This window comes from Malaclemys terrapin, chromosome 2 (genome assembly GCF_027887155.1).
Source record: "Malaclemys terrapin pileata isolate rMalTer1 chromosome 2, rMalTer1.hap1, whole genome shotgun sequence".
Lineage (NCBI taxonomy): Eukaryota > Metazoa > Chordata > Testudines > Emydidae > Malaclemys > Malaclemys terrapin.
The window spans coordinates 21,921,775-21,945,465 of record NC_071506.1 but is presented as its reverse complement, the minus strand read 5'-3'; the positions used below and the strand labels follow the sequence as shown (position 1 = coordinate 21,945,465).

The window sequence follows — 23,691 nt, the reverse complement described above, 5'->3', positions numbered from 1 at the left end:
CACAGCTGCAAATGCAGAGACCCAGTCTCTGGGGTTATAGTGCTGAATGTCTAAGGTATGTCATAATATTTTAGTTATTTTAAGAGGATTCATAGATTCATAGATTCTAGGACTGGAAGGGACCTTGAGAGGTCATCGAATCCAGTCCCCTGCCCACATGGCAGGACCAAATATTGTCTAGACCATCCCTGATAGACATTTATCTAACCTACTCTTAAATATCTCCAGAGATGGAGATTCCACAACCTCCCTAGGCAATTTATTCCAGTGTTTAACCACCCTGACAGTTAGGAACTTTTTCCTAATGTCCAACCTAGACCCCCCTTGCTGCAGTTTAAGCCCATTGCTTCTTGTTCTATCCTTAGAGGCTAAGGTGAACAAGTTTTCTCCCTCCTCCTTATGACACCCTTTTAGATACCTGAAAACTGCTATCATGTCCCCTCTCAGTCTTCTCTTTTCCAAACTAAACAAACCCAATTCTTTCAGCCTTCCTTCATAGGTCATGTTCTCAAGACCTTTAATCATTCTTGTTGCTCTTCTCTGGACCCTTTCCAATTTCTCCACATCTTTCTTGAAATGCGGTGCCCAGAACTGGACACAATATTCCAGCTGATGCCTAACCAGAGCAGAGTAGACCGGAAGAATGACTTCTCGTGTCTTGCTCACAACACACCTGTTAATACATCCCAGAATCATGTTTGCTTTTTTTGCAACAGCATCACACTGTTGACTCATATTTAGCTTGTGGTCCACTATAACCCCTATATCCCTTTCTGCCGTACTCCTTCATAGACAGTCTCTTCCCATTTTGTATGTGTGAAACTGATTTTTTCTTCCTAAGTGGAGCACTTTACATTTGTCTTTGTTAAACTTCATCCTGTTTAACTCAGACCATTTCTCCAATTTGTCCAGATCATTTGAATTATGACCCTGTCCTCCAAAGCAGATGCAATCGCTCCCAGTTTGGTATCATCCGCAAACTTACTAAGCGTACTTTCTATGCCAATATCTAAGTCGTTAATGAGGATATTGAACAGAGCCGGTCCCAAAACAGACCCCTGCAGAACCCCACTCGTTATGCCTTTCCAGCAGGATTGGGAACCATTAATAACAACTCTCTGAGTACGGTTATCCAGCCAGTTATGCACCCACTTTATAGTAGCCCCATCTAAATTGTATTTGCCTAGTTTATCGATAAGAATATCATGTGAGACCGTATCAAATGCCTTACTAAAGTCTAGGTATACCACATCCACAGCTTCTCCCTTATCCACATGACTCGTTATCCTATGGATAGCACCAGATGGTGGCAGCGGCACAGCAAGGAGAGGTTACATTTAAACAGAAACTGTTAACATTTTTGAGGCCTCAAAATTAGAGTTTAGACACTTATTACCCCCCAACTTCCCTTCCTCCCCCCCCCCCCAAAACAGCAAAACCTTTAATTTTCATGTACTGTTTGTATGTCACTTTTTAAGCTGCTGGAGTGATTTTCAGTTTCAAAGTGTTCCCCTGCAGGGTGTCCGACCCAAACACTGTGTGAGAAGCATTTGTAACCCATCTCAGCATCACTCACCACTCTACCTAAGTAGGAAAAGGAGCAGTGTATATACTGGACAAGTGGACAAAATCTGTCATTGGTTCTCTCCCAAGGCTGAACATGAATCTATTGCACCTTCTGCTGAGATTGGGTATCTGGCCAGCAACTGCCATTGAATATCACCTGTTCCTAGGAGAGGAAGCAACAAGAAGCTACTGTTGGGCTCTGTGAGAAAACAAAACACAGCAACAAACCTCTCACTGCAATAAATAATATTTACACTCAACAGTGGTCCCTACAGGGGTTATAATTCAGGATGAGTACATAAAGCACTCATAGGCAATGCAGCAGTCCATGTGATGTTTATAAATTCTGCATGTTATCTGCCAGAGTCCGGAGGTAATCCCTGCTTGGTACTTGGATGTTTTCAAACTACCTGTCCTATGCCAGACTCACCCTCTCTTTTATGTTGCTTAGTGCCCTCCTGATTGAGGAAGGCAATTAGTCGGAATCTGAGACCTTATGAGATTCTCAAAAAACAGATCAAATTAAAAATGAATCACTCTCCTTCCCCAAATTATCCAAAGGCACCAATGTTCATTAGGAAAAATGAAATACATAAGATCTGGAGTTTTTTGGCTAAGGCATTTTTCAGAGATGACATTCGATGATAAAGTTAACCCAATTTTATAAAAGTGAAAATGCCTCAGCTTTGCAAACTGTCATATCATATGAAAGCCTTTTCAGATTATCCTGAAACCTTCCCCAAAGCACCTCTACTGGCAGCAGAGCATACATGCAAAATTTTAGACTGATTGATTCCATTTGGTGTATTCAGTGTTGTTTTAGCCGTGTCGGTCCCAGGATATCAGAGAGACTAGGTGGGTGAAGTAATAGGTTTTGTTTGGCCAATCAAAGATATTATCTCACCCACCTAGTCCATCTGATTCCATTTGGGGCAATTAAGAGGGAAATCAAAATTACAGATAGGATTGAGGATACAAGATTGCAAAAGGAGGAAACAGTTATAGACTTTGAACCTTCCAAAGTATGGGAGCGTTCGGATCCAGGGTTTCGGTCAATTGCAGAAGCAGGAACCAGATCCTGTTCAGAGAGTGAAACCCGACTGAAGTCTAAAGATTTGGGATCTGGAATTGTGGTTCAGGCCCGTTTATAGCCCAAATTAGATTTATGAAAGAAAGCTAGTCTCTAGAGCTGGTTCGAAATTTTTCACTGAAACTTTTTTTTAATGAAAAATGCCCTTTTTGTAAAAAATTACGTGTTTTGAAAAAAAAAAATTATTTTGGAACCCCCCATCTGAAATTAAGCATTTTGATAACATCCTGTTTCAATATTTTTGGAATGGAATGTTTCAGCTTTTATTTTCAAAATTAAATTCATTGTTTTTTATATTTAAAAGAGGTTTAAGAAGTTAAAGGTTGAAATCAGAACTGATGTTTTGATTTTATGGAAACAAAATGTTTTGATTGACCCCAACCTAATTTTTTTTAGAATTTCATTTTGTGGGAAATTTCAATTTTTTTTGGCTTTGTTCTGTTTCACAATGAAAAAACTATTAGAAATCGTGGAATTTCCTGCAAGATGGAAAATCAGGTTCCTGCTCAGCTCTATTAGTCTGAACCGTAACTAAAGAGAGAGAATAATGTATAATGCAGAGTCCAAAATAGCCAGTCTTAGGCAAGTACATGAGCTGTAGGAAAGTGTGCCCTCTTGCACCCCTCATAACAAAATTGCTTACTGGCTCATTTGCTGAAAAACTGGGGCCCCCTACTGTTGAATCCCGCACTTTTTCTGTAAAGTTGTACGACTTGCTCTGGGGATTTAAAACACACAACACACAAAGCACGAATGAAAAATATTGTGAAATGTAGAAATAGGAGAAGAACAAACTGCTTGCTTAAAACCTTTTATTTAGGGCTACAGATTATGAAGGTGTTTCAGAAGTGGTTCTCAGAACCAGGAGTTGAGCATATTTCCAAGATTAGTTCAATCTCCTGGGGCCAAATCCCAAGGGAAGCTGAACCCCTGCATTTCCCACTGGTGTAAATGGGCCAAGCCTTGAGGTCCTTAAATAATGTGGGCATTCTACTGTCCCTACTGAAGTCAATGAGAGTTTTTCCAATTACTTCAAATGGAGCAGGATCAGCCCTTTTAGGCTCACCTCACTCAGGAGAAATTGAAGTGATCTGCCCTTACATGGGAGCGCAGGGGTCTGTGTGCGGGGAGGAGACAGGGTGTGTACAAGAAGCCTCCCTGCTCTAGCCTTGTACTGCCCATGCAAAGGCTGATCTAAATAGCAGTCCCTGTGAGCTTGCTTCTTGTTCCCCTTGGGGAACAAATGTCCCAGAAAGGAATGGGGAGGGTGAGGAGGGGCCATTTACCTTTCCCCAAGACCCTTACACAAGCCTTCAGAGAGGGACCGACACACCAGAGCAGGAATCTACACTTCCTAATGGCCCTGATTCACAATCTCTCTTGGTGCAGTCTACTGGCTCCCACACAGAGCTTAGTGCAAATGGCACAGTCTAGGGAACGGATGTTAGACTGAGAAAATAATGAGTAAAGACCTCAAGATATGGCCCTCTGGTAGTGGCAGGTGCTCAGCACCTCCTGGGATATGGCTCTTTTATCATCGTTTAACTTATCTTTTATTAGTGTTTAACTTAACTCTAGCAGAATACACAGCAGCAGAAATAAATGTGCTAATCTGTGAGTTTCAAAAATATAAATACAAACCATATTACCTTTTTATTACAATACAGGTTGCTTAAATGACAAATGTACTGAGCACTTGCAGCTCCCATTGAAGTTATTTGAACATTATAGAATCATAGAAAGGTAGGGCTGAAAGGGACCTCAAGAAGTCACCTAGTTCATCCCTTTCCCTTACTAAGGCAGGAACACCTGTAGGTTCATCCCTGGCAGGCGTTTGTCTCCTCTGTTCTTAAAAACCTCCAATGATGGGGATTCCACAACCTCCCTTGGTAACCTAAGTTCTTCCTACTATCCAACTTAAATCTCCTATGTGCAGATTAAGCCAATTACTTCTTGTCCTACTTACAATGGACAGTACCTAAATGTGCATTTAGATGTCTAATATTAGGAATCTAAGCATGGATATTTTGGCCAAAATTCTCTCCGTCAAAACCCTACAGCGATCCTAAGGGGTTTCAATTTATGGATTTGGGTCAGGTCCCCCTGTGAACAGCGCAGTTCTCAGAGCACTTGTAGATGACTACTTAGTCACCCAATGACAAGCTTCGCCAAAATTTGAAAATGTTGGCCTCTGTCATTGGAGCTGTTGTCCTAGATCCATATGGAGTTATTTTAGTGTCCAGCAAGTACATACACAAGCTCACAGGTTAAAATGAGCTTTTCCTTAACACACTGTTTATTGTGGTTTTTTTAATCCTACAATACCACCCCTATTTAGCTGTTATAGTCACTATTAAAACACTCAGAACCTATATTACAATTGTAGTTTTATACGAATATTCATTGATGTAAATATTATCAGGTACACACAACAAAGTCACAATACATTTAAAAACATACTTCCAATTTGAAATCCTAATTGAAATATATATTATTGCATTGCAAATGCAATCCAAGTGAAATAATTACTTACATGAAAGTTGCCCATTTTTGCTTAGCTTGAATGTGTGGAGGATACAACTGCTTTGTTGTTCAATAAGATAAGTATTTTCAATAGTCGAGTCTTATTATAGCTTCCAAGTATGATCCCTGCCCTAAGAGTCCTGGATTAATAAATAACTTTTGACATTATCGTAATTTGAGTCATTTATAGATGGGTGTGTGTACATCAATGTAAATGGACTTTATTTTCCTAAACGTTTAGCAGTGAATCCTGCAAGGTGCTGGAGTTTGGATGTGCCTTTCAGGAAGCAATCAGCACCTTATGGGATGGAGCCATTAGTCACACCGTTTGAAAAAATATTTAAAATATATGATTATAGTAAGAGTCAATATGTGATTTCTAAACATTTAAAAAGGGATGATCCCTGCTCTGAGTTCACAGTGGGCTTCAGCCAGTGAAATGTAGAGCACCCTCAGCTCCAACTGAACTTATGATCAATGATCTTAGATTATAAACTCTTTGGTGGCAATTCTGTACAGTGCTTAGCACAATGGGGTCCTGGAGCATCAGGCTCCTTCTGAATCCCTGGGCTTGGGGTGGGGAGAGCAGGTGTCTGGGGAAGGGGGGCGCTGCAGCTGGGCTCTGGGGGTGTGAGCGGGTATCTGGGCCAGAGGGCCCCACAGCTGGGTTCTGGGGAGAAGGGTGTTCGGGTGAATTGGCTAGGGGAGCCCTGCAGGTGGGCTCGGGGAGAGGGGAAGGGGTGTGGGTGTCTGGCCCTCTCGCTGGGCTTAGAGGGGGCGGGGGGGAAAGAAGGCAGAGAAACAGGAACTGGGTTGTCATATGCATTTATTTAACTCTCTACTCTTGGGGGAATTTTTGTGTGTGTCTGTATTGTTACAGACATACTTGCTGATGGGTATTTTGAAATCAATTACCAAAATAATTGAAACTGGCATGATTATGTATTGTTATTTTGACAAAATGTGCAGAATTTTGCAGAAATTTTAATTTTTTGGTGTAGAATTTTTAATTTTGGGGCACAGAATGCCCCCAAGAGTAAAATAGGACTCTCTGCAAAGCAGAAGGGGGGTAAATGAAGTTAGTAGGAAGCGTATGAACTTAGGAGGCAGACTGTTATTCCAGGTAATAAGTGCCATCTACAGCAATGGTGCTACTGTAAATGAATAGCAGTACTGTTACACCAGATGTTGTTAATGGCTTCCATGGAGTCTTCCGTCCAAAGACAATCATGGACCTGGCCTGTCATAACTATAAAGAGAAGGGTAACAGCCCTCCTGTGTACCATACTATAAAATCCCTCCTGGCCAGAGACTCCAAAATCCTTTTACCTGTAAAGGGTTAAGAAGCTCAGGTAACCTGGCTGACACCTGACCCAAAGGACCAATAAGGGGACAAGATACTTTCAAATCTTGGTGGGGGGAAGGCTTTTGTTTGTGCTCTTTGTTTTGGTGGTTGTTCACTCTTGGGACTGAGAGGGACCAGACATCAATCCAGGCTCTCCAAATCTTTCTGAACAAGTCTCTCATATTTCAAACTTGTAAGTAAACAGCCAGGCAAGGCGTGTTCGTTTTTATCTTTGTTTTCTCAACTTGTAAATGTACCTTTTTGCTAGAGTGTTTATCTCTGTTTGCTGTAACTTTGAACCTAAGGCTAGAGGGGATTCCTCTGGGCTCTTTAAGTTTGATTACTCTGTAAAGTTATTTTCCATCCTGATTTTACAGAGATAATTTTTACCTTTTTCTTTAATTAAAAGCCTTCTTTTTAAGAACCTGATTGATTTTTCCTTGTTTTTAGATCCAAGGGGGTTGGATCTTGATCCACCAGGAGTTGGTGGGAGAAAGGAGGGGGGATGGTTAATTTCTCCTTGTTTTAAGATCCAAGGGGTTTGGATCTGTATTCACCAGGGAATTGGTGAAGAATCTCTCAAGACTACCCAGGGAAGGGAATTAGCACTTCGGGAGTGGTGGCAGCGGACCAGATCTAAGCTGGTAGTTAAGCTTAGAAGTTTCATGCAGGCCCCCACATCTGTACCCTAAAGTTCAGAGTGGGGAAGCAGCCTTGACCTGGCCAAAGCCAGTGGGTGTGCTAATCACCATTCATTCAGGGTAAACTGAAGGAACAATTAAACTCTTTCATGTAGTGAGATAGCTGAAAACAATACAGGGTACTGCCCAAGGCACTGAGCAGCATAGTGAGGCCTGAGCAAAGCTGAGCTTTGTAGTCTGAATGGAAGCTGTGTGTGTCTGTATGTGTGTTAGAAGCAGAGAGCTAGCAGAAAGCAAGAAGAAGCAGTTGTGAGCAAGAACAGAGAGACACAGTTTCTTGGGCACAGAACTCACTAAAGAGAGAAGCTTGGGGATTTCTGAGCAAGGAAAATGCCTGCTGTTGTTTGTGTCTACTGTATTGAGGGGAAGATGACTATGTATGAATTTTTTGTTAATAAACAGGATTGTACCAAAGAATATATTTGACGTGTAATCAATTTCTCCTCCTAATGGAAACAAACTTGCAAGGCCCCGAATATTGGCTAACTGCACAGGCAAAAAACATTAGCATAACAGTGGCATAGAGTTTCCAAGGAGAGACATTTTGAGTTGGTATTCCTGTTCAAGCCAGGAGGAAAAAATAATGGAGGTGCTTGCAGAAATCAAAGACGGCCAAAATGATTTAAAACAAGAGATGGAGACTTTGCAAGAGGAATGAAAACAAAATCTGGAAACTCCCTGGAAGGGACTGGGAGATGTCCTATAATGGGAGAGAAAAATCTTTGTTGGGCAGCAGCTACAAATTCTCCTGGTGGTTTGGGAATTCCCAGTCTGGGCTGGCAAGATGGATCAATGAGGTGACCAACAACCTGATGGCCATGCACTAAAAGATTTTTCAGGAAACAGAGGAGGGAATAGAGGAGACAAGAAAACTTTGGCCCACTTGGAACTTGCTAATAGAAATGAGCTGCAGCAAAGGCTTATGGAGCTAAAAATTCTGCTTGAAAAGGAATTCAGAGGATTTCAGATCACAGTGGAAGTCAGCTGTCTCCATGGGGAATTAGGCCAGCTAGAGAACTTGGGTAAATTAGGACATTTACAACACTTTTCTACCCTGTTTGTAACCCACAGAGGCCCAGAGGGAAGGGGTTGGATTGTCCCAGCTCAGGTAATACAAAAAGCCACGATCTTTGAGGGGAAAACTCCATGGGAGGCTTATTTGGCTTAATATAAAACCATAGCCCTAATGAACTATGGTTGGAGAGATGAACAGAGATGTGAGTTTCTAGCCGCCAACTTGAGTGGCCCAGCTCCGGTGGTGCTGTATAGCTTAACCCCAGAAAAGAGACTGAGTTATCCACATGTGGGACTAGGGGGAGGGATAGCTCAGTGGTTTGAGCATTGGCCTGCTAAACCCAGGGTTGTGAGTTCAATCCTTGAGGGGGCCACTTAGGGATCTGGGGTAAAAATCTGGGGATTGGTCCTGCTTTGAGCAGGGGGTTAGACTAGATGACCTCCTGAGGTCCCTTCCAACCCTAATCTTCTATGATTCTATGATAGGTCTTGATATATGGTTTGGAGACAGCCATCAATCTGAGCAGGCCAGCACATAGCTAAAGGCTAAAAGGAGAGGGAAGGAAGAGACACCACCTGAATTGGCAGAGGACCCATGGAGACTTGTGTTCCTGGCATATCCCTATACCAATGAGCACTTCCAGTATAAATTAGCAGTAGACCAGTTTATAGATATTCAGCTGGACTTGGACTTGCTGGCCAAGATCAGCGGCATATCCCAATACCAATGACACTTCAAGAAGCTATGAAATTTGCCACAGAACTTGAATCCTTTCTTGCACTTACATAGCAGAGAAAGAAACAGCTGCTAGTAAAGAAGATGAAGCTGATCACCAGGAGCCCTGTCAGTACAGCTTTGTGTCTTGTAGGCATGATGGAAAAGAGGATTCTAGTGTGGTTCATGGCATTTTTGAATGATTGGAGACATTATTAAATTTAGTTTGTAAAACAAGGGAGATTGGCAATCATACAAAAATTAGGGGAAGCTGTTCAGTTAAATTGCTGATACTGTGGGAAAATGGCTAGAACAAGGATTGTTGTACATTTAAAGTAGATAGAACATCACAAGTGCCTAGTGAAGACAGGCAGTTTGGGAAATGGGGCAGATCCCAAGCTGAAGGCTCAGAGCTTGGAGGTACAAGAATCAGCTCCACAGTTTTTGTTTAGCTCTGGCTAAACAGATCCAGATATACAACAATTATGGTAGTTTGGCTATTAGATGTGTAATCAGAGCTGTGAAATTCACAGGAATACTGGCTCAGACATATCAGTTGGTAGACCAGACATGCTAATAATTAGGGCTGTCAAATGATTAAAAAAAACTAATCACGATTAATTGTGAGATTAAAAAAATAGTGTTAATTGCTTGGGTTAACTGTTTTTAATTAAAGCAACAGAGGGTCCTGTAGCACCTTTGAGACTAACAGAAGTATTGGGAGCATAAGCTAGTATTAATAACATGCAAGGCACTGTTATTAATTGACAGCCCTACTAATAGTGCTAGGGAATAGGGGATCCAAAACTGATCTAGCTAGTTGCTCTCAAATGGAGACAGTGACTGGGGATCACATACCCATCCAGAAATGTGAAAAGTGGGTTTGAAAACTGGACCTCTGGAATTTGAGAGAAACTCTGGGTAGTTGAAATAGCAGATGATGGGTTGGCTTTCATTATGGCTAATAACTGTATAATAAATACCAAGAAAGGTGTCTTACAAATTTAGTCTGTAGAAATTCCTTCACAAGGTGTGGTCCAGGTGAAACAAATGGTTATACACAATTGGTTTGCAAGTGAGCAGGCTGTTCTGCCTCTAGGGCAGACTCCATAACAACAGCTATATGCTATGCTAGCTTTCCAGCAAGGGAAAACTGGGGAGTCGTTGATAGCTACTTTGAGTCCGAAGGTCTTGGGGAAATTTTATCTGTTAAAGTTCTTGCAGAACTGAAACGGGAGCAGATTCCTGTTTATTTTCTCAATATTTTAGCAAACAGCCAATAGTAAAAAAGGGAACCACAGTTGCAAATGTGAACAAGTGGATCTAATAAGTGTCAATATAAAAGAAAACTATAAGGGAGAAAGGGGAGACAGTGAGATCCCAGAGTTTCTGTTGGAGCAGTTCCAAAAAAGTGATCATACACATTGGGCATGCAATCAGTGAGGAGGGAGTTTCCACCGAGAAAACGAAAATTGAGGCTGTGTAGCACTGGCCAACTCCTCAGACACTCACAGATGTACAGAGTTTTGTAGAGCTCTGGTCCTACTATAGAAAATTTATTTGTGCATTTGTCAAAATTGTGAATTCATTGCACAGGTTGGACAAGAAAAGGAAATAATTTCAGTGATCAACAGAAAATTATTTAGCATTTTCAGAGTTGAAAAGTGCCCTAGGGATAGCTCCTGTCTTAGCTTACATGTTTCACTCCCCCCAAATCGTATTAGACGTAGATGCTATTGCTTACAGACTGGGGGCAGTATTAACATACGAACATCAGGACTGCCTGAAAAGGTACCAGAGGGAAAGAATCTGCCCCAAGAAACTGAGAATGTAGCTGTGGAAGCTCAGGGTGAAAGAAACAGTGATGAACTCAACAGAGCAGAATGGATGAGGACTTTCCCATCTAGCAGACTCCACGGAATCAATGGACTCTCTTCAGGAGCTCACTGAAAGCAGCCACTCCCAGTTGGAAAGGAAATTGGACAGGGAATAGAAAGCTCCAAGATTTGGATGAGAGTAATATTGATTTGGGTTGGCGATACGAAAGTGTCCTGACAGAAAATCATTATGTAAATAGTTAAGTGTGCATAATTTTTAACTTTTTAAATTACTTCTTTCTGACTGGGATATTACTCAGGGTATCAACATTTTAAACTCCATTGGGATGACAGGGCAGGGCTGAGATGCAGGGATTTATGCTGGAAGTTGTTAATGGCTGCCATCAAGTGAGTCTTTGATCCAAAGGAAACTTGCACAACACTTTCAAAAGACGAGCTTGGGATCTTAAATTCATAACTTTGCTAGACACTAAAAATCACGGTATTAATAAAGACCCTGGATGTATGGCTTATTATAACAACCTGTAACCAACTAACCCCACATTTTGTCCTATGACTACAGGGGTGTTAATGGGCCACTCTGCCTTGATTGATCCCTAGGAATATGCACAAACTACTTATACAAAAATATCTGTTTGTTCGAGTATTTAGCTGTGACATTCTTAGTATCTTTCGCAGAGATGAAGAAGAGCTCTGTGTAGCTCAAGAGCTTGTCTCTCAACAACAGAAGTTAGTCCAATAAAAGATATTACCTCTCTCACCACGTCTCTTTGATGCAAAGACAATCACAGACCTGATTAAAGCTGGTGGGTGTACTAAGTACTCTTCTTTCTGAATAAACTGAAAGAGCAGTTAAGCCCTTCCATGTAGAAACAATAGAGGGTCCCACTCCAGCAGGGGTGAAAGTAAGGCAGTACGGGCTGGTATGGCGTACCGGTAAAAAGTGGCCGCCGGTACCGGTCCCTACTGCCTTACTTTAAAGCGCTGCTGCTATTGTGGGCCCCCCCCCCCCCCCCCGTCGGCGGCCCTGCTGGGTCCCTAGCGGCAGGGCCACTGACGGGGGAGCGCAAAAGGGGCAGCGATGTTAAGGCGCTGCTGGGGCAGCATTTTAAGCAGAGTCCTTAAGCACTGCCCTGCTTAAAACGCTGCAGTAGCAGCTCTTTATCGTCACTGCCCCTTTTGGCCCCCCAGGCTGCCAATGGGTGGAGGGGGGCAAAAGGAGCAGCTGCCCCGGGGCCGGCGATTTAAAAGGGCCCAGGGCTTCGGCCGCTGCTGTGGTAGCGGCAGCAGCGTCCAGAGCCCCAGGCCCTTTAAATCGTTGCTGGAGCCCCGGGCAGCGTAGGCCAGGCAGCTTGGAAGGGCTGGCTGGGGATGCTGATGCCCCACCCCTTCCGCCCGAGGCCCCACCCCTTCCGGGGGAGGGAGGGGGCAGAGCCGGCCCCCGTATCGGTAAATGTTCAATTTTACTTTCATCTCTGCACTCCAGACAATATGCTGCATGTTGGGGCGTGAGGAGAGGTGAACTGTGTGGTTGGAAACAGAAGGGCTAGGATACTGTGTGTGAGAGAGAGAGATTTAGGGGCACAAAGCCAGCAGAATTGTCACTTGTTCCTGGTGCAGACTCTCTAGGGATTCCAGCTTTTTCCTAATTGTCCCCTTCAATTCATCTGCAATTAGGCCAGTCCATAACTTAAATGGAGCCTAAGAGTTTATCAGCCCTTAAACTCCAGGGCTTACAATCTTCTTTTGTTTCCTTACTGGTTTCTCAGAGGCAATGTGGAGTAGGGCTGTTGAGCTCTGCTATCCCAGGTCTTTCTGCTTCCCTTTCCCCCTCTGTTCTCCCTCTTTTAGTGAGCTCCTTCTTTTCCTATCACACATTTAGTGGGGTTTGTCTTTAACCCAGATTCCCTCAGTGATCAGAGAAGGGCAGTGACTTTATCCAGAGGGGAATCTCAATCCTTGCTATAGATAATTACATTGTCCAAGTATGCCACTGTGTATTGATTATGCTGTTGGAGTAATCAGTCTATCAAATGTTGAAAAGTAGCCACGGCCCCATGTAACTCAAAGGGCATTGTCTTAAAATGAAATAGGCCGACTGTAGGGATGTAAATATCCATTAAAAAAATTAACCGTTTAAATGATTAAAATTGTCATTTAATCGATTAACTGATTAAAGGGAGAGGGGCTGCGGCTGCTGCGGCTGGCCGGTGTGGCTGGGGTTGGCAGGTGGCCCGGGGCTGGGTTGGTGGGCTGGAGCTGTTCTGGCCAGAGCCTCCCCTGGTCTATTATACCCGCTGCCCATGAGCACAATAGGACTCCTCCAGTCCCCTTGGGATTCCTCTATTACCCTGAGTTCTAACATGGTTCTTTTTCAACCGCCCCCCTCAATTAGTTGGGGACTGGTCACAGCCCTTCCTGTATTACTTTACCAGGTTCCATATCAATTTGATGGTGGGCCAAGGACATCTTCCCAGAGAGAGTTGAGAATACCTTTGGAAAATACCAGTTGGAATTCCAGTTCCTTTTGTTTCTGGTTTAGTTACTCTCTGAGGGGCACTAAGCTTTCTTTCAGGCAGTTGTTAATTTGGGACCCCAATTCTAGTTCCTCAAGATACGGCATGATGAAGTTTTCCCTTGTTTGCAGAGCTCCAGCAAATTTATGTGGTAAATTTGTTGTTCCTTCCCCCCCCCCCCCCCGCCCCCCGCAGTTTTCTGATTAAGTAGTCCATGGTTCCTACCTGCCTACCCTGCACTCACCGGGCGGCAGAAAGTAGTGACCTGGCCCAACCCGCTTCGCTGGATCATGCTGGGGGGCGGTTTCCCCTCCCCCGTGAAGGCCTGGGGCCCCACACAGCTGCGTAGGGTACCAAAATGGCGAGGGATGGCCCTGGCAGAAGGTAATATTTTCACGTGTGATGAAACATCTGAGTTGCTCCACATTTAAAATATATATATGTAACAAATCAAACACCAAGTGCAGTATCATTAGGAGAAGATATTTTAATGGGAGAAAACTTAGGCTGAATATGAGTAATATGTTCCAGACAATTAGACTGATCAGGCTATGGAATAGGCAAGAGAAGAAAAGTGATGGAACCCATGCTCGAGTCATTTAAAATTGGACTGGTCAAACCATTATTTATTGTTCTGTATATTGCAGGAGCAGCTACAAGGTTGGATTGAGAGCCCACACAATATCCTGCTGTGCTAGGTGCTATGCAAGTGCACATACAAATACATAGGCCCTGACTAGAGGGGTACAGTTTAAGAAGACAAGTGACATTCACAGGTCTGGAGAAAGGGATACAATGATATAATTTGCATTTTAGAAAGTATAAATAGCTATAAGCTATTTCAAATTTGCCCCTCAACCTAGTCAATAGAATTATATTATTAAATGTAAAGTAAGATAAAAAGAAGAGCGCAGCGAAGCACACGTAGAGAGGGGACTGTTCTGTGAGGTATGCTGTTATGGCAAGCTTGTGTAGTTCACAAGGAAAATAGTTGTAAAAGTTAGTGTTGTCCAAGGAAACCTTAATTTACCTTTGGCACTCCCTCAGAGGGGTCATGCATGCGCATCCAGGGAGGAGAGAGCCAACAGTAGTTCAGCAACATAGGAGGCTGTGCTGCCAAAGCTGAGAGAAAAGATTGGAAACACATGTAGGCTCATACCCTGTAGGCCTGATCCTTGGAAGTGCTGATCATCTGGAACTCCCAACATGTCTGCTTCTGAACTCATATTGTTTTTACACATCTGATTTACATCTGTGTGACATTGCAGTCTATATAATTTTATAAAAACATGCTAACGAGTGAATATAATGTAACTGGAATATGCTTTGTGCAAAAGGTCTCTTGTAAGGTATCATTACAAAGCTTATAATCTACTGAGTGTGATCATCCCATTCGTATAAATGTACCACTTTTGTATCTGAAACTAGAAATATGAAATATAACTCTGAGGGCCTATGGTAATTATGCAAAGTGTGGGCCATTAATGGTGGTTTGGAATCTTGATGACTCCCATTAACCAGGACAATTGTCTGCAGATGGGTGTGTTTACCTGTAAGTCTTCCTGTATACGTGTGCACTGGCAAGTGAGCAATGAAGTCTTGCAATGACATGAGATCATGTCACCTGAACTGGAATCCATCTTTAACCTGATGTCTTTCCATTGAGAAGGATGGGGTGGGAACCCAGAGAGGGACAAAGGATTCCCGCCTTATCCAAAAGATATATAAAGGGGTGGAACAGAACAAAGGAGAGGAGCCATCATGAAGAATCCCCTAGCTACCACCTGAGCTGGAATAAGAGCTGTACCAGGGAAAGAATTGTGTCCAGGCCTGGAAGATGTCCAGTCTGAGGAAAAAACTTACTGAAGCATCTCTGAGGGTGAGATTATTCGTATTCAGTTTGATTAGACATAGATTTGCACATTTTATTTTATTTTGCTTGGTGACTTACTTTGTTCTGTCTGTTACTACTTGGAACCACTTAAATCCTATTTTCTGTATTTAATACAATCACTTTTTACTTATTAACTCTGAGAATGTATTAATACCTGGAGGACCAAACAACTGTGCATATCTCTCTATCAGTGTTATAGAGGGCGAACAATTTATGAGTTTATCCTGCATAAGCTTTATACAGGGTAAAACGGATTTATTTGGGTTTAGACCCCATTGAGAGCTGGGCATCATGAGTGTTAAAGACAAGCACACTTCGGTTAGCTGCTTTCAGGTAAACCTGCAGCTTTGGGGCAAGTAATTCGGACCCTGGGTCTGTGTTGGAGCAGATGGGAGTGTCTGGCTCGAGCTGGCAGGGAAGGCAGGGGTAGAAGTCTTGGCACATCAGGTGGCAGCTCCGAAAGGGGTTTCTGTGATCCAACCCGTCACAATTAGAATCAGGGCTGACTGACTTCAATCTGAGCTGAAGGAACTTAGCATGTCTGAAAATCAGACAACTTTTATTTAGGAACCTAATTTTAGGCTCCTGTCTCCATCAGGGTATCAAAGTCCATGATAGAAGCTGGCTCCTACATCTTGAAGAGAAAAGATCCCGTAGGAAGCAAGCAGCTCCCAAGCAAGATACATATATTTGCAATAACTGCCAAAGATCATGCAAATCTTGGATTGGACTATTCAGTCACATGAGACATTGCAAACCACCTACATCATAGGCTGCAGTTCCCACCCTCTCTCGTAGATGAAAGGATACCAACAACTGTTTGAAAACCTTGACCAACGATATTAAATAACTAAATGATGCAATTTCTTTATATAATGCTTTATTCTTGCAACAGGTAAAAATCTCATTTATGTTCAAGTAAATCCATTTTTGGATTCTAATCATGGCTTTGATAGCCCAAGAACACTTTTCAGAGTAAAGCTTGAAAATTAGTCCCAATGAGTTGAACACAAGGCTTCTAAGCAATCTAAGGGCTAGTCTACACTGTCAACGCTAAAGCCACCTCCATGACGCTGGTGCACTGTCTACTCTGGAAACTTGCTGTGCTCACGGGGGTGTTTTTTCACACCCCTGAATGAGAAAGTTACAGCGCTGTAAAGTGCCAGTGTAGACAAGCCCTAAGAGGTTTTTGTACTGTGCCCACCATTGTGATGTCTGAGTGCTTGAGCTTCTAGCTTGCTGATTTTGCAATCTGTGTTTTATTAGTTATTTTCAAAGGAATAACTCACTGATGTTGGTTCGCTAACATGAGAATTTGGCCCCAAATCAAAAGCTTAAAATTGCCATGCCCTATCAACAGGTGTGGCCTGTTGCTGTTATCAATAGCAAACAGACAGTACCAGCTAAAGACTTGTACAAGGTGATGATTTATATGATAACAGGCAAGATATAAAGGGTTTCAGACTAATTACTTTTCATAGTTTACTTATATACTATATAAGGGTGTGATAGGATATGACGCATCAAAAATGATAGCCTTGATTACAAGATTTGAAGAATTGCTTTGGAAGGATGTGTGTGTATAAATGAATTTTTTGTAGGGACAAGGCAAGAAAGCAAGCCGTTAAGGTGCTGAGTTTCTTTCTACTGTTATGGCTTTCATTTTCTTGCTAATATTATCATTGACCAAATATTATTATTCATGTAAGATAATAGTCAGACACATTAAATTGAACAAGTAATCAGGTGTTCACTTTCTTTCAGCAGGTATTACTTTCATGTTCTGATTGCTCGTGACATTTCAAACAGCAATCTCTTAAATATATTTTAGTAGTAATAGAGTGCAGCTAAAGCAAAAATTAAATAGCCCTATACTTTTATTTTCAAGAAGCTCAAAATAAGAGTAAAGGGCTATTTAAACAATGTGCAACCTGCTTGAGAAAAATACTACTGAATAGCAAGTTGGTATCAGTCTCAATAACAGTATCTATAAAATTCTAAAGGACTGACAAAACCTTACATCTAAACCAGATGCAATGCAGCAGTTAAGAGTTTTATTTCAATTGACTTCCATATTTACACTGATCCTGTGGCTCACTGTGTGTGACAATGCACAACGGAATGCTCACCAACATCAGTGGGTTTGCATAAAGATGAACAGGAGAATGTTCTGGTTTTATGCATTAACTACACGTTTAGTTATCAGCCATTATTTGTTCAGTGACCTATTGTCAGACAGACAGATGAATGACCTTTAGGCCATGATTATTTCTGCCCTTCTTCCTTTCTCTCCCATTTCAGTCTTTGTGAGTCTCGTTTTTTCCCCTCTGCAATTACCAGCCCAGTGGGACTTCACTTCCACCCCCACCCAGAGCCATTCCATGCATTACAATGGTCCGTGATTAAATAGTTAATGTTGACACTCCAATCAGAGATACCAATGAGATACCATCAGTTGGTTTTAAAGTTGACACTCCAATCAGATTAATAGGATACTGGAAATTTCCCATTGCTGAGTCATTGTTTTAAGCTATCTGCAGACTCAGGCAGACATTTTGATTACAGATCTTTCACATTTGGAAAGTTAGGCTTTGTCTACACTGCACTTTCATCAGTAAAACTTTTGTCGTTCAAGGGTGTGAAAAAAACACCCGCCCTGAACAACAAAAGTTGACGAAAGTGCTGGTGTGAACAGCGCTTTGTCGGCGGGAGAGCTCTCCCCTGACAAAGCTACCATCTCTCATTGGGGGTGGAATTCTTTTGTCGGTGGAAGAACTCTCTCTTGCTCACATAGAGCGACTACACTGCACACCTTTTAGTGGCACAGCTGTGTCGCTCAAAGGTGCATAGTACAGGCATAGCTTTATTTTGGCAGCCATGAGGCTACCAAACTTTAAAAAAAAAAAAAGACAGCTTAAGTTCTGGAGAATCTGAATACGTAACGCAGGCCATACGGTTGACACCCCTAATTTATACCGAATGTACACTGGAGGACCTGTACACTCTTCACAAGTACAACTCAATTCAAATAATGGAGTCCAATTCAGAGTCCTGTGGTAGGGGGCAGCGATAGGAGGCACCTGAACAGACAGGGAGCTGAGACTTAACCTGAGGCATGGGAGGGAGGGGCTCAGGACTCACTTCTGCAGCACTACGGGGGAGTGGAGGCAGTAGGGCTGTAGGCTGGAGCCCAGGAGCATTTGGAGGGAGGGGTGGCTAGAGGGGCCGGGCCTGGGAGTTAGATGTGGAGCAATTTGTGGGTCAGGCTCAGGGAGGCACGACAGAGAGTGAGGACAGGCTCAGGGCTGACGCTGTTTGGGGCAGGGGACCAGGGAGCGTAGCCGTGCGGGGGCTGGGCAGGTGGGGCCGTAGGCTGGTGCACAGGGGGCAGGCACTGGGGCACTAGCCTGGGGCGTGGGAGCGCCGCGCTGGGATCTGGGCTCGGCGCTGTGTACCGGCCCCGCGCAGCCGGGCGGGGCCAGACTGCGGCGCCCAGGCACCCCGCGGTAGCTGGGGAAAGCGCTCGGAGACCTACGGGGAAGAGGGTGGCGCAGGCGCCTGAGCGCTTCCAGACGGGGGGCAAGGGAGGGGACTCAGCGGAAACGCCCTCCCTGACTGCGTCATACACTGCGTGCGCATCAGCAGCCCCTCCCCCCTTAAAGGGCCAGTCCCACCTTTCCCAGTGTGCACAAGCCCCGTGAGCCAGCCGGGCGCCCGTGGAACTAGCGGAGCGTTCAAGCCCAGGTGCAGGAAGTGACGCAGGGCTGGGGTGGCGCTTCCGGGGGGGGGCGTAACGCGGAAGTGGTTTGGGGTGGGGGGAGCGAGGTGTCGGTAGAGGCTGCGCGGCGGGAGGGAGGAGCCCGTGCTGGAGCGCCCCCCTGCGTTGGGGCTGTGAGGAGCGGGTGGCCGTAGCCTGTCCCGGCCCCTCGCCATGAACATAGACGTGGAGTTCCACATCCGCCACAACTACCCCTGGGCCCGCCTGCCTGCCAGCGTCCGACAGGTACCGGCATGGCGGGGGAGGGGCAGCCGGGCCAGTACCAACCCCCCTCCCGCCAGCGCCCCACCGGGCCGGGGGAGGGGCGGGTGGGTACCAACCCCCCTCTTGCCAGCATCTCACCGGTACTGGGGTGGGTAGGGCAGCCGGGCCGGTACCAGCTCCCCTCCCGCCAGCGTGAGACAAGTACTGGTACTCGTCTGGGCTGGTACCATCCCCCTCCCGCCAGCGTCTCACCGACGCCGGGCTGGGGGGAGGGGTAGCTGTACCAAAGCCCCTCCCCCAGCATCAGCCCATGACCGGACACCAGCCTCCCTGTGACCACAGAGTTGGGCAGGTGCCATGGACAGCGCGGATCCCCCCCCTGCCAGTGCTACACAGCGACTGGTACGGCGGGGAGAGGCGGGGATCGTCAGCCACCCGCTGGGCTGCCGGTGTCAGCGAGAGGCATTGGGAGCCTAGTGACGGGAGAGGTGAAAGCATCGTCCTGCCTCCCAGTGCCAGGCAGGGCTTCTGGGGCAACACCATTCCCTTCTCTCGGGTCTCAGCTGCTCCTTCCAGTGGCTCTGTCATTCCCATTATCAGGTCCTCTCGCTACACCTGCAACTGGGGGGCGTACCTACCTTCCTACTCCACCTATCTTCATCCTCCCCATGAAGGGGACTCCTTGTGCCCCAATCACCTTCTTTTGCTTCTCCATCTCTCGTATTGGTATCTATCCTTTGTTGCCTGTGCCGTCTTACAGAATCAACACATCCTCTCTTCTTCATCACCTTCAGGTCTTTGGCAAAGGGTAATTGGGCCCCCCACCCTTCTGGGACTATGGATCTCATCTGCCTCCTGTCTTGACATTGGGGAGTTGGGATTTATCAGATAGACTCCAGAGCATCATGGGGGAAAAATGGTGCTATTTAAGCATGTGGCCTTAGTGCTGTAAGTGTGTGCTTCTAAAACATCTCAGTTTTCAGTAAGTGAACTGAGAGAGAGAGACTGTCCTGTCTCCATCCCTCCCTGTGTGGTGCTTGATCACTAGGTGCTGCTGGAAAGCACAGGTGGTTCTGACGCCTGTTAGGTTGAGATGAAACAATCATAACATGGAAGTGTGGTTCATAGTGAAGCTTTAAACGACTAGGGATTATTTTCTGGGGAAGTTCAGATCCAGGGGAGGACTCCCCAGTCAACACTGTACTGTGTACACTAAACCAGGAGAGGTTTCAAGAACTATGCTGCTCTAGTTTTCAGCAATAAGGGAAATGTCACAATAAGCGTTAATGAAAATGGAAACCCCATGAAATTTTGATGTGTGCCACGTTTAATGGGCTTCTGACAGCCCAAATGATACATTGTTTAAATTCAAGAAGGAAAGTCTCTTTTCATCTTAGGAGTCTTATGCTACTTCAAAGCAGAAACTGAAAAATAATTCCTTCTCTTACACAGGAGAAAGGGAGAAAAGGTGTTGGAAGAAAGATGAACATTGACTGTAGATCCTGGTATATGAATTATTGAGTTCCTGAGTGAGACTTCAGGAGCTAGTTTGTAGCAGGAACATAAGTGATTTTATTTCTCTTTACCTGTAAACCTGAAAATGCACTGCTAATGTTTATGTAAATCAGCCTAAAATAGTCTCAAGTTAATTTAAGTCTTGCTACTAGATAAAACATCAGTTAAATGTTACTTCTGCAATGCTTTCGGAAGAACACTTAAAAAAAAAAAAAAAAAGGAAGTTTGAGTAAAAGTATCTTTTCCTGTTAGTGAGAGTGGCAGTAGTTACGCATTCTCTTCTATCTGGACATCTAACAGTATGTGGAAACTGTCTGCAACATAATCTATTTCTTTTCCAGCAGCTGATGCTTTGAAGCTCAGTGTGAATTTACTTGCTTTAAGGTTGGATCTGTGCACACCGTGCAATCATGTTACATTTTATCTAAGGATTTCAAAGCGTTATATAAGACTTAAAAACGAGGATTCCGGTGGCACCAAAGTGGGCTTTTTACCCATGGAAGCTTATGCCCAAATAAATCTGTTAGTCTTTAAAGTGCCACTGGACTCCTCATTGCTTTTGTGGATACAGACTAACATGGCTACCCCTCTGATATAAGGCTTAAGACTCTAAGTGCCACTGCAAGGAATTACCTGCTAATGAAATTTTACTGCTGCACAGCTAAACTGTAGAAGAAAAATAATTGAAGGGTCTCCAGGGCAAACACGTTTTATGCTTGGCCTCAAGTAGTTGAAACATGTTTTTGAAATGACAGTTTATACCGTATTATATCCTCTCTTGAAACGGTTACTTACTGTTGGACTTCACAAAATATTCAGTTAATGAATATTTGAAAGTGAAATTGATTTGAAATTAACACCACCAGATAAAATTTCTGGTGCCAAACATATTGAGAAGTGTGTGATATTAGTACCAGATATATTCTGTTTATGCATTAAAATTGTTTGATTAGCTCCATCAGTTCATGATAATAGCTTTTGAAGACTAGTAAATATACTGTCCCGCAGAAGTAGTGACTGGCCATTATTCTTTCCCTTGAGCTTCAAGTTGTTATACTTAAGGCTATTCCTCAGATTGTTCAGTTCTGTTAAGGATTATGTAGTTCAGTCTTCAGCAAGACCAGTTATAGTGGATGAAGAATTAACTCTTATTCTTACTGAAAATGGGCTTGAACTGAATAAATTTCCTAAAATGTAATGTCTGTTCACCTTCTGTAACATTATTAAAAGCCTCAAATAATTTTTACCTGTTTTATTTTTTCTTTTATAAAACTTTTTCTTCTAGTAAAATTATAGATGAAAGTATCTGAAAATATGCTCACTACAATGTTTTTGTTTTGCGCAGTATTCGGAAGGCAACAATACATCAGTTTAAACTTGGGTCACTTTTGGAAAATTATGTTCAATCATAAGGGCTAGAAACTTGGGTCCTGTTTTTTGAAACTGTGTGTGTATGTACATACGCCGGTTGCCCATGCAGTGCCCCATTAAAGTCTTTGGTGTGCCAGATTTATAGATTGGATTGCAAGATTGGGACCTTCCTTCCTTCCTTAAACAAATTAAGCCTTAATTTTTTTTTTATTAATTGGTGCTTTTGTCCTCCAGGCTTGTTAGGAAAAGTTTCTTGTTCACTAATGGCTAGTTGATTTCCCCCCTCTCCCCCATGCCCAGACTAGAGTCTGTATGAGATTTACTTCTGACATCAGGAGTTATTCAAGGAGCTCTATAATGTAGTCTGTAGCTCTTCTCCTTATTAAGTGCTTGCTTCTGTTCAGAGTTGCACTGGTTTAACTTAAGATGTGATTTTAAAATTTTTTCTTTAAAATCCAGTTTGCAGAGGGTTTTGGGGACGCTTATTTTGATTTCACTTAAACCTGTTTCTAATAGCAGATTTAGGCTAAATCAAAACAAGCCACTGTGATAGGGCACTCACCTCACGTGAGCGCCTCCTATCGGGTGTGCGTGTGCCTACTCTCGCTCAGCTCTTGCTTTGTTCTCTGTCCGCAGCATTACTTTTCAGGTGGGTTTCCAGTGGCTCAACCCTCTGGCAGAGTCTCATACAGTCCATGTGTGAAACAAAATAGACTTCTTGTGACATAAACAGTCCCGTGGGGCCTATCACAGTACCCTTGTTCGTCTTCTGCAGTGCTCCCTGGGCTAAAACCTTCATCGGTCCAAAAAGGCCTATCCCAGTACCCTGGTTGGTGTCCACAGCCACTCCAGGGCTACATCTCAAATAGTTCCTTTTCTGGGATGGAGCAGTGCCCCCAGGCTTCCTCCCTGGAGACTCTTCATTCTGTAGCAAGCCTCAACCGACCCTAGCTCTCCAGCTGAGTTGCTTTTTCAGTTCAGTTCATCCCCCATCTGGGGTATTAAAGTTCAATACATACTGATCCCTTTGGCGTCTTCAGCCCCTTCCCAGGGCGTATGTAAACTCCCTTCTCAAGACACTTAGTCACTTCCCTTCTGGCTGGTGCTGGAGGACATGGGCCCACCCACTACACCAGGTCCCAACCCAGGGACCCTGCAAATAGCAGCCACCCACTGTATCCCTTTAACCTGTTGCTGCTACTGTTCCCTGGGCCACTTCCCCATGGTCCCAACATGTTCAGCTTCACCCTTATCTTGGGTTGAAGTCTTGCTTGAGTCCCAGCAGCCAGCCAGGAGCATCTTCCTTCCTCCCCCAGTCCGGCAACTGCTCTGTCCAGGTACTGGAACTCTGCACCGAGCCGGGAGCACCATCCATGCTCTTCTGGCTCCAGCCAGCAACTGAATCTACTTAGGCCCGGCAGCTCCTTTCATACGAGGCTGCTAGGCTCTGGTTCCTTCCCTGCAGCCTCTCTATTCTAATTGACTGCTTCCCATGCAGTCCTTCTCTCAGCCTCTTGGAGGACTCGCCTCTTCTGCTCTTTTTCTGGGGCAGGGTGTGGTAGGACTGTGAGGCCTCCAGCAGCGGGCCTTAGGGTTTAGTGTACCTTGTCACAACCATTCT

At 44.1% G+C, this 23,691-nt stretch overlaps 2 protein-coding genes across 3 annotated transcripts in view; one reads left to right on the top strand and one right to left on the bottom strand.

The window, feature by feature from the left end:
• The window catches only part of ANXA13 (annexin A13), a 38,358-nt gene extending 33,096 nt beyond the window's left edge, over window positions 1–5,262 (bottom strand). Inside the window, exon 1 of the mRNA XM_054019072.1 lies at window positions 5,190–5,262. Within this exon, the coding sequence (XP_053875047.1) occupies window positions 5,190–5,204 (15 nt within the window). The 5' untranslated portion in view covers window positions 5,205–5,262. The remainder of the gene's footprint in view (window positions 1–5,189) is intronic.
• A 13,766-nt stretch (window positions 5,263–19,028) lies between these two features.
• Window positions 19,029–23,691, top strand: part of FAM91A1 (family with sequence similarity 91 member A1) — a 55,141-nt gene continuing 50,478 nt past the window's right edge. For both annotated transcript variants that reach the window (XM_054018268.1, XM_054018269.1), the window contains exon 1: window positions 19,029–19,205. In XM_054018268.1, coding sequence (XP_053874243.1) covers window positions 19,134–19,205 — 72 coding nt within the window. In that variant the 5' untranslated portion in view covers window positions 19,029–19,133. The remainder of the gene's footprint in view (window positions 19,206–23,691) is intronic.